Source organism: Drosophila subpulchrella, chromosome X (genome assembly GCF_014743375.2).
Source record: "Drosophila subpulchrella strain 33 F10 #4 breed RU33 chromosome X, RU_Dsub_v1.1 Primary Assembly, whole genome shotgun sequence".
Classification (NCBI taxonomy): domain Eukaryota; kingdom Metazoa; phylum Arthropoda; class Insecta; order Diptera; family Drosophilidae; genus Drosophila; species Drosophila subpulchrella.
In genome coordinates, this window is record NC_050613.1 from 7,302,561 (window position 1) to 7,313,020 (window position 10,460).

The window sequence follows — 10,460 nt, forward strand, 5'->3', positions numbered from 1 at the left end:
CTTATGCAAATTAAGTTTTCTTATCGAATGGCTTCCGTAGATATTGGCCAAGGATATATATGTACCTATCTATTTAAAGCCTACTTTTTGGGTTAGTAAATCAGAATGTGAAAAATTTCCAGAAAAATTTCCTCTTCTCTAAAGTGGAGACGCACTGTCTCGTCAAAGTTAGAATCAAGTTCCCATTTAATGACTCTTCGTCATGCCGGTCAATTTTAGCCCTGATTTCAGAGTGTGTTTTCGTAGTCTAATCAATATTATACATAAGTTTTACATCATCCATCCCGGAGATGCCTCAAGGGCAAGAAAAAAAGGAGAGAATCGAATCATTTCAAATCGAACAGAATAGAACTAAATGTTTTGGTTTCTTGGAAATCTCGTTTCTGTCTCCTTATAATTGCTAATTTATTTATTTATTTTATATTCTTTTTTCAGCTCTTTCTTTATTGTTGCTGCCAAGCATGGAAAAAATAAACAGAAACATGGGGGGTTGAAGTTACATAGAAGATTTAAATACTCTACGATTCGGTGGAATACTTATATACTTATGTAGGATCTCGAAGTATTTCCTCATCCAAAATAGGAAATAAAAAATTAGTATCACATTTAAATAAATATTTTGCTATGGAATATATATAAATATTTTATAGGATGTAGAAGGGATCGTAGCTATCACTACAATTCCATAATAATGTTTTAGATTTGTAATCATTGCTATACTCTTTAAAAAATAAATGAATAATAATAAATAGTATGTAATATATAAATAAGTTTATTAAATGATGTTGGATATTAATAAGAAATATAAAATTCTATAGAATATTTTTATGTTTATCTATTTTGAAAAATGTTAGCGATTAATATACGAATTTAAAATAATATTTGATTTATTGTTTGGATTATTACCGAAAAAGAAATCACTTATTTTTTTTTTTTTTTTTTAGTTTTATTGTCCTAAGAATTCAACCATTAAGGGCTTAATAAATCTCCACATATCAATGAATTTAGCTTGAAAACTTAGTTTCTTTTTCCCAGAACCCCTCAAAAGTCGAAATACCCCAGAGAATGGGTAATGATACCGAAGATCGGCAAAATTCAAAGCGACCAGCGAAACGAGGGAACTGGGGGCTGCGTAACAAGTTGTTCGATCTGTTAATTTGCCAAAGAAATCACGGGCAGACACGGGCGAAAGAGCGCAATAAAAATTAGAGACAAAAACACGGGCAAATGAAACACTTTCTTTTCTTTTCGCATATATGCAAATGGCGAATGTAAAGCCGTAGATCCACAAAATTCGAGTTTAACGAATGGTAATTAATACGGCAGCTGCAGGCTTTTACTTGGAATAAAGGCGATGACAATTAATGGGGTGATGAAGAGGTGATGATGATTCAGATCGATTGGTTAGCCATCTCCGTCTCCAAGTGCGATCCACTCCCTTTCGGCCGGACTTTTGAGAACTCGTTTGGACCTACTTCAAGTGAGACATCAAGATCGGCTTAAAATCGAACACAAAACTCCGGGGCGTGTGCAAGTATGCATAAAAAATGCGATTTGATATCAAAGACACACCAATCACCAAAACACCACCGTGTTATTTTCCAAGGCGAACTAACCAACTAGCGGACAGCCATCACGCATCTGACAAGTCGCTGAAATGGCCAAAACGTTTTCATTAGGCCAAGAAGATCGGCCGGCAACCAGAAGAAGAATCAAGCCAAAAAAGAGACTCTTCTTCATCGGCGGAGCGATGAAAAATGAATGCCGTGCGGCATTCGCTTAAGTTATTAAGCGTAAAACTTAAATTAGAGGCACCATTAGCGATTATCATTAGAGCTGCGTGTCCGGTCCGGTTTGATTTCAATCTTATCTCCTCGATGGGAAAATATAGTTTGATTGACAGCCATAAACTCACCACTTTTTCTTATCCATATGATTTTTGCATAGATTCGGATCTTGAAGTTGGTATATATTCTAGAATCGCTTAAAGGTCATATCATAAAAAGTGGAAGCACTAATTTACTATCTAAAGTTTCTTGAAATGCTAAACGATCTGTATAAAATAAGATTGCACAATCAAAAAAACATATGCGTTCAAAAAACTGTCAGGCTAAATACTTTAAAGTCGAAACAAAATAATTGAAATATCTTAAAACAAATATTGTACTTGGTTTGTAAAAGATTAAATTAGTTTTTAAATTTTTTTATTTTTTCAGCGTGCCTTGACTTTAAGTCGTTATATTTATAAATCAGTTCAAAATGCCTGCTTTTTATTGTCGTATATCATGATTTGATAAACTTTTTAACTCTAGATCTTTAAAATGGGCAGAAAAAAACCGTTAATTAATCAAGAACTAGTTCATAAATAAGTTTAAATCGGATATTAAATATTTAATGAGGTGATCTATTGAAATATGAATAATAAGTAGTAGGAATATAAAAGCCAAGGTCAAATATGATTTTGCCAGCTCTTCAAGAACAAAAAAAGTATCAAGTATAGAATAAAAACACAATTGAAGTTTCCAAGTAATCTCAAGATCTTTTTAAGGAAACAATATAAAGTTAAATAGAGCCATTAGTGTAATCAATAACTATGCAAATGAGGGAAATACAAAACGCTGAAAAGCTACCGAAAGCGAAAAACCTGCATGACCCTGTAAGGGTTAAATGGCTAAATGCCATTTTCGGGGCCCCAAGTCCCCACGAGAGACACTGGACCGCCAGAAGAATCGTTTTTGATAAATTTTGATAAGACCGAAAACGGAACGACTAATTAAGCGAAGGCTAAACGTTCAGATCTGATGCATTAGCATATGAAACCCAGGCATGAGAATGGGTCGTCTTATCAGTCGAGAAGAATCGTCCATCGTCTGTGGGGTTGAAGAAGAATCGGTTTGAAGATTTGCCAGTTCCATTCAGCACAGTACTTTCGGAACTTGGAACTCGGGTGTCCGCTCAGCAAACTGGTCGCCCGAAATCGTTAATCGTGAATCGGCGCATATTTTATCGTTAGTATATATTTTTTATATATATTCCATGCTTTATAAAAAATTAACGCAGATTTAAATTTACGCACATGCACACACACACACACAGAGGGAGCGAGAATCATCATTAAACGTGTATGCTAATTTGATGATGGCGGTTTTCTAATTTTGCTGCCCCGAAAACCAGATTTCTATGCTGCGATCTGCGATCAGTCTCCGTCAGCAACCGAAAAGATAGAAGAATTGTCCAGAAGACCCAAAAAAAAATGTTACATCTTCTTGGGGGCTGGAGACTGAGCCAAGGGAACTGCCCATCGATTCGCAGATGAATGATGGCTTGTGGGTTAGCCCCCCCTTTTTTTGGGCTAATCCCCTCCCTCATATTTTTTTTCAACTTTTTTTCTGTTGGCCCATCTTAACGTTGACAAACTTTGGCTTTTTTCGATTTTTTTTCGATTCTAAGCGACTGCGACGCCGGCAGAGGCTCAGTTCGTTGTCCGGTTCCTATTTCTGCCGACGTCGCTGCCGGCGTCGCAGATAATACCATATATAAGGAAACAAGAAGTCGCATCGTTTGTATTTATTTGCTAGAATCTGTGAGCATCGGAACTGACCGAGCCGCTCCAACAAAAACAAGAAAGGAATAGAGTCCTCGTTTCGAATTTTTTTTCGCCACACAAACACACAAAAATGAAGAGTTTTGTAAGTGTCTAAAAGTACTGAATGTCAAAAAAAAAATTTGAAACATTTTTTTTGTGGTGTCCGAAGCAACAAAAAGGATCAAGTGAAAGTGCGCGCAAAAAAATGTCCTTAAAAAGTGTGAAGATTTTCAAGCCACAGAAATGACTTTAAATATGATTTTGAAATTATATGGAGTTGCTTAATATTTTTAATTTCGGAAAAAAGTAAAAATAAAAGGAAAGATAAAAGTATTGACCCAGTCTTAAAGGAAAAGTCCGTAACCAAAATGCTCGGATCACCTTGAGCGATCGCACAGCTCAGCAACGTCAAAGCAGACGAATGACAAATATCGAAACGGTTGGAACCCATTATGATTAGTGCCTCGGCCCGAAACCAAATCAAATAAATCACGGCAAATATTGAGAAAAAATAAAAAAAGAAAATATTAAAAACATTAAGAGACTCGCGAGACAAAGCGACGCTGTGCGGTCAGAAATGCCAGCGAAACGCGCGCGACTTTGATTAATTGCCCGCTAATGGGAAATGCAAAATACGAATCCGAATCCGAATCAATCGAAATTGAAGCGTCGAGAGAACGCCTGTGATCCACAGATCTGAATGATGGTGTTGTCGAGCGAGGAGTACTAACCGGAAACTCTTTCTTTCAGCTGATCCTTTTGGGCCTCGCTGCTCTGGCGGCCGCCGATGTCAAGCACCTGACAGATCGCAACCTGGACCTCTTCAAGTACAACCCCAGTGACGTCTACACCCTGCCCGAGGACATCGATGACGACAAGCCGGCGGTCCACTTCAGCGGCGACGTCATGAAGGCCAAGACCGAGACCCTGCAGAACTACAATTCCGGCAAGAAGTTCAAGCTGGAGTGAGTATATTTGGAGGATTTATCGAGAAAGTAGCTCAAGGATGGGGGGAGAACAGATTAAGAGAAATAATATTTATTGAGTATAATTATGATGACTATTTCTGAAATATCGTACTTTTTCAGAGCATATATATACTTAAATTTATATTTTAGTTTCAACTGCCTTTATTTTTTATCACAAACCTTATTTTAACAACCTATCTTAAAGTACATATAGCGCAAAACAGTTTTTAAATACATCACAGGTGTAATATCTTATATTATACATATATATCTCTTATCTTATATCTTATATTATATTTTTTTTTAACCTTCTCCTTTTAGTATTTGTTAAAAACAACAATTTAAATATTTTTTCAATATCACCCCAACATCCTTATAATTTATTTTTCTATCCTTAAATACTAGGTTTTGTTAGATACAAAGATATATAACCTTCTTTTTATAAATTTTATTTGCATCATTTTATTTTAATTTTAGATATATATACTTAAGAAATTGTTTCAAAAAATCAGGAATTAACAATTTTATTATTTTATAATATTTTCCAAATGGTTTCTAAATTTCAAATCGTTTTTTGCAGACTGAAGACCCAGAACGGCATCCAAGTAAGCAGCGTGGGCAAGCTGAAGGACGACAAGACCTTCGTGGTCAGCGGTTCCTACTCGTTCACCGGCGCCGATGGCAAGCGGTACAAGACCCGGTACACCGCCGATGAGTTCGGCTACCATCCCATCACCGAGCTGGATCTCGACATTCCCGAGTGAGTAACCCATACCCAAAATAAATGAAATTAAAAATGCCTTAAAAGGATTTGATAATCTATTTAAAAGAGCATTGTATAATCCCAGAAAAATAAAATAGTACTTTATAATAAATGGATAATATTTTATTTAAAAAATTTAAAGGACCTTAGATATTTTAGTAAGATAAAAAAAAATCGTAATAATAATAATAATAATAAAAAAATCCTTTCTGATATTAAAAACATATATTATATGTATATGTAAATTGACTGGTCTATTCCGATTAAAGGGAAGTACTAATTATACATTTTTGTAAACATATAATAAAAAAAAACATTTTTAATCATTTCAAAGAACAACTTATTATAATATTTTATCAGCCTTTGGTTATTGAGTAATACTTTTTAATTGATAGGTATTAAAGCGATTATATTATAACAACCATATCATACTTTTATACGAAAAAGTATTTTTCAAAAACAGGCCCCAGCCTTGAGTAATATTTTCCAATTGACAGGAATAAAGAAAATAGGATGAAAAGGATTAGGAATATAAGAAAATATTTTTAATGATTTACAAATAAATCATAAAATAAATAGGATATATATATAATACTATAATATTTTCCCTTTCTTATGTAGGCCCCAGCCCTTGGGAACTGCCGCCCAGCGCCAGACCGTGGACCCCAGCAGCCTGCTGGGCAACAAGAACCGCTTCCAGTTCCTGCAGCAGCACCTGGACTCCGAGCAAGGACCTCTGAGGGGCAGTGGCCAGAGCGGCGACGACTACAGCTACACGTCTCCCTATGGCCACGGCTACGACTACCAGCCCCCCCAGGTGCAACTGTCGACGCCGTCCCGTCTGTATCTGCCCACGGCATAAGGTGGCCGAGATATAGGTATACCCCGTCCCCAGGAGAAACAAAAAGTACCCAAAATACCCCCAAATCCCGATCCCCGTTTTTCCCCAGCTGCAAGTATTTAGTTTTTTAAGTGCAACTCCAACAGGCAAATGAAGAGTAAAAAAGGCAAAATTCACAGAGCTAGCGAAATTTTTTTTTATCATTTTTTAGTGTTATACACGGAGCACAATTTTATATGATATTATACCTATATTAACTGATATATGTTATATATCTAGGCCCACACACACAAACACACACGCACACACACACAAAAAACAAACAACACACACACACACAAAATCCCGACAAATGACACAAACGAATCTATGTATATACACTGAGTGATATTAGTAGTAAATAAAATGGCTAAACTAACGATCAATGTCTTAATTGGTTTTAATTGGGAATATGCTAACGAGAGATTTAATCGGGGGTTTAGAATGGTTCAGAAGCTGCCTGGACTTCTAATAAAATATAGAATTCAATAGGGAAATGAAGTAGCTCAAGAATTGTATTTTTTATTATGGCTTCGGGTCTATCGATATAGTATTGCAATTTTAATTATTTTGCGACGTGAGTGAATGGTTTTATCGAATTAATTTAAGATACACATTTTGTATACTGTCGTAATATTGAAATTTATAAAGCAGAGCGTTATAAAGGTTGTTTTAAAAATGAATGCCTGAAAGCATGCAATAAAGTTTGAACTCATCTGGCTGCGTATAAATATTATACCCATACATTAAATTGTAAGAATAAAATTCATTGAAATAGCAGACATGTGTATATTATGTGTGCTTATTGGGGTTTAAGAATCGTTTATTTATAATAATTAGTTGGGCAAATGCATAGAAATATCTTATAATCAATGTTTTTAGAAGTTCGCGGAAGGCTTGCTAAGGAAAATGCGTCAAGTTTCAGTTTCTTAATTGGTCAATCTTATAATATCAATGTATAATATAATTTGTTGGGTATTTTCTAGCAAGATCAAATAGATCACAACTTATTTAAGTGGGTATTGACCATTTTTTGACCATTTAAACAATTTTGTATAGTATACGGATTCATTTAAACTAATATCTTTATCTTAATATCTTAAAAAAAAAATTTGGTAAATACACTTTAAGTTTTAATGTTCAACAATGAAATATAAATACAATTAATGTATGTATGAATGGAAAAAAGTTAATTAGTGTTGTATTAATTGTTAAATGAGTCATTGGTTACCAACATCAGTTCATCAGAATTTGGAGTAACAATATAACATATATAAAAAAAAAGAAAAGTGCCCTTTTCCTAATTAGATAAACTAGACGAAACTGACTTCTTTGAAAATTCTGATGAATTTGTTTTGCAAACTGGTGTTATGTACGATAAGGGGAAAAAATATATTCTTTCTACAAATTTTACTGTTAAACAAAAATATTGCTAAGAACAACAAACATTGCAATATGTTATAAATAAACTCGGAATTGTAATGCCTCCAAAAGAGCGAAACATTAGTTTTAAACAAACTATAAGACACTTACTACAGTAATATATTTAAGGGACTTCTCATGTAGAAGTTTATTGTATACCTAATTTGTTTTAATATACAAGAGCAGGGCTGCAAACTCAGCCTGGAAGTATGCAGATGATAATGAGGCACAGTGTTCCTCAACTGGCTCCCAGCAGCAACTCGATCCGCTCCCTGGCCTCCACGAAGGCGGACATCACCTCGTCCAAGGTGGTGGCTCTAGATGATTCCGTCTTCGAACTGGACTTGGCCTCCTCCTCATCGCTGTCGCTAGCGTTGCTGTCATTACCGAGGTCCAGCTGGAAATGCAGCTGGCTAGTGGTGTCCATCTGCCGCTGCTGGAGCTTCTGCAGCCGGAGCAGCAGGGATCCCGTGGTGACCATGGCCCTCTTGGGGTTTAAATCCATGCGAGAATGCAGTTCGGGCTGCTGGTGCACATCGAAATAGGTCTCGAAGTCGAAAAGCTTACGGCCGCCTATGAAATAGCGATTGAGGGCATCCAGCCAATTTCCCAGCGGTCGGACGCACTGCATCCGAACGGAGTCCGCGGGCAGGGCGGAGGTCAGCGAAATGGCATAGTGGGCATAGCCCTCGCAGCGCTCCCTCTGCCAGCTGTCGATGCTGATCACCTCAAAGTAGAGATGCAGCAGCTCGCCGGGCTGATGTTGCTCCTCGCAGAGGATGGTCACCTGCCAGCAGTGGCCCAAATGGGCGATCCGCCAGTCGCCGGCATTCCGACATGTGGCCGTGGCCCCCTGCAGGGGATCCTCACCAGAAACAGCCTCATAGATGGTATTAGCCGGCGGTTTGAGATAGTATCTCACATGGATGTTGGGATTTTCGAAGTACTGGGCCTCCTTAAGTTCCAGCAGCAGGGACACCCGCTTCGTCCTCTTGGGCGGCATTTCGAATTGCAGAAGAGTTCGCCTCTCGCTGGCCTCTGCCCGCCTTCGATGGTAGTAGTCCAGGATCTCCAGGGCAGAGGCATCTTCGGGCAGATCCTCCTGGGATTCCCCATCCTCAGTCTCCTCCTCCTCCCCCATCAAATTGCCGTCATCAAATGCCACCAAGGGTGTGGCATTCTCGAAACCATAGGCATACAACTGCCGACAGTCGTTCTCGCGCTCGATCTGCACCACATGGTCCAGATCCTTGGCACAGATGCTGAAATCGGGGTACACATACAGCAGACCCTGTTCCGGATCGTATCGTATGCTGATCAGCAGGGTGTCCTCCTGCAGATCGGCATAGATGTACATCAGCTGGTAGCCCTTGCGATGCAGTTCACCAGCTTCGGTGGGCAGGACGTCCTCGGCATCGCCATCCACTAGGGTGTGTATGAGACAAGTTCGGGCCGCAAAGTTGGGATCATCGACCATCGAAACATCTGACATATTGGCCGAGGACAGACCATTGGCCCCAAAGGGCACTAGATCAGTGCAGTTTTTCTGCCTGCGCCTGGATCTCCTTATGTTACGACGTACTCTAATGGGTTCCGCATCCGGATCTTCGTCCTCGTCCTCTTCCTGCCGTTTCTCCAGTTTTCTAAGATATCGCTGCTGCAGTTCGAGGGTTTCCAGGGCCCAATTGTGATAGCGCCGCTGGAGTTTTGAGGCACAGCTTCCGGGATCGACTATGTAGCGTTCCAGTTCCCGCTGGCTAAAGAGCTTTTGCTGCCAGGATATGCGTATTGTGGCAATGGCGCCATTGCAGAGCTCCCTGTTCCTCTCGTAGAAGAGGTCTCCGCCGGAGGGGCGATTGCTGTCGCTTCCCCCGATGCTCCACGAGGGATTGCTCTGGGACTCCACATACTCTATGGCCTCCACTCGCTGCTCCTCCTCCTCATCCTCATCCTCCTCCCCCTCCTCCTGCCTCTCCTGGGCTAAGGGACTCCTTCGTCGCCTCACTATATTGCTGGCATGTCCGGTATAACCGATGCCCACATTATAGTAACTGCAGTAGTAGCCCAACCGGTGAATTCCACTATACGACTCATCGCCCTGGGGCACGTGAATCAGGCAATCCTGCCAGAAGCTCTCCTCCGATTCGGGATAATGGTCACCATGCTCGTTGGCGGACTGAGCTCCCACGTACTCGAATTTTGGAACCGGCAGCCATTCGCTTATGTGGCGGAGCTTCAGTTCCAGCTGCAAGTCCCCGATGTTGCCACTCACGCGATAGACTCCTGTGCGCTTTATGTCCGTTCCTTGCTGCATGATTTGCTCTTAATCTTCCTTAATTTATTATTTCTAGATACGAGGCCTTCTTTGTTTGGCCTTTGTTTTGTTTTGCATTTTTGAAATACCGTTGACAAGGCAACCAGTCGGTAAAATACCAAATACTATCGATAGTTTTCGTGGCAATAGTCAAGGGACCACTGACCACTATCGTTGGGAAAAACTTAGCTTGGAAATAGCCAAAATATTTTGTGACAACATTGCTCTTACCATACTAACGTGGCTTAAAGAAATATTAAAAACAAAAACTATTTTGTATATCTAATGAAATTTTTTAAAATTTTTTTAATTTTTCTTGTAAGTTAGTAGAAAATATAATTAAAAAGAAATTAAAAATGGGCTTAAGCTTTTCTTTGCAACATTAATTCAAATTTAAGAAATACTTATAAAATCTCAAAATCTATTTTCTTATTATTTTATTTATAAAATTTCTTTGATTATTAAATTTTATATCACCTCCTTTAAAATTGTGCGACTCAAAGTACACTATGAAATCCGTAGTTAAA

At 38.7% G+C, this 10,460-nt stretch overlaps 2 protein-coding genes across 3 annotated transcripts; one reads left to right on the plus strand and one right to left on the minus strand.

The window, feature by feature from the left end:
* Positions 1–2,873: 2,873 nt before the first annotated feature.
* Positions 2,874–6,576, plus strand: LOC119556925 (cuticle protein AMP1B). 2 transcript variants are annotated; one of them, XM_037869412.1, is made up of 4 exons: positions 2,874–3,008; positions 4,337–4,551; positions 5,135–5,314; positions 5,939–6,576. In XM_037869412.1, the coding sequence occupies exons 2-4, from the start codon at positions 4,493–4,495 to the stop codon at positions 6,177–6,179; spliced, it is 480 nt and encodes a 159-aa protein (XP_037725340.1). In that variant the 5' UTR covers positions 2,874–3,008; positions 4,337–4,492; the 3' UTR covers positions 6,180–6,576. The 2 variants fall into 2 exon arrangements, with proteins under 2 accessions (XP_037725340.1, XP_037725339.1); XM_037869411.1 differs by lacking the exon at positions 2,874–3,008 and adding an exon at positions 3,578–3,689.
* A 1,281-nt stretch (positions 6,577–7,857) lies between these two features.
* On the minus strand, positions 7,858–9,971 carry LOC119557202 (Meckel syndrome type 1 protein homolog). Its single transcript, XM_037869857.1, has one exon. It carries the CDS (start codon positions 9,931–9,933, stop codon positions 7,858–7,860), a length of 2,076 nt encoding a protein of 691 aa, XP_037725785.1. The 5' UTR covers positions 9,934–9,971.
* Between the last annotated feature and the right edge of the window lie 489 nt (positions 9,972–10,460).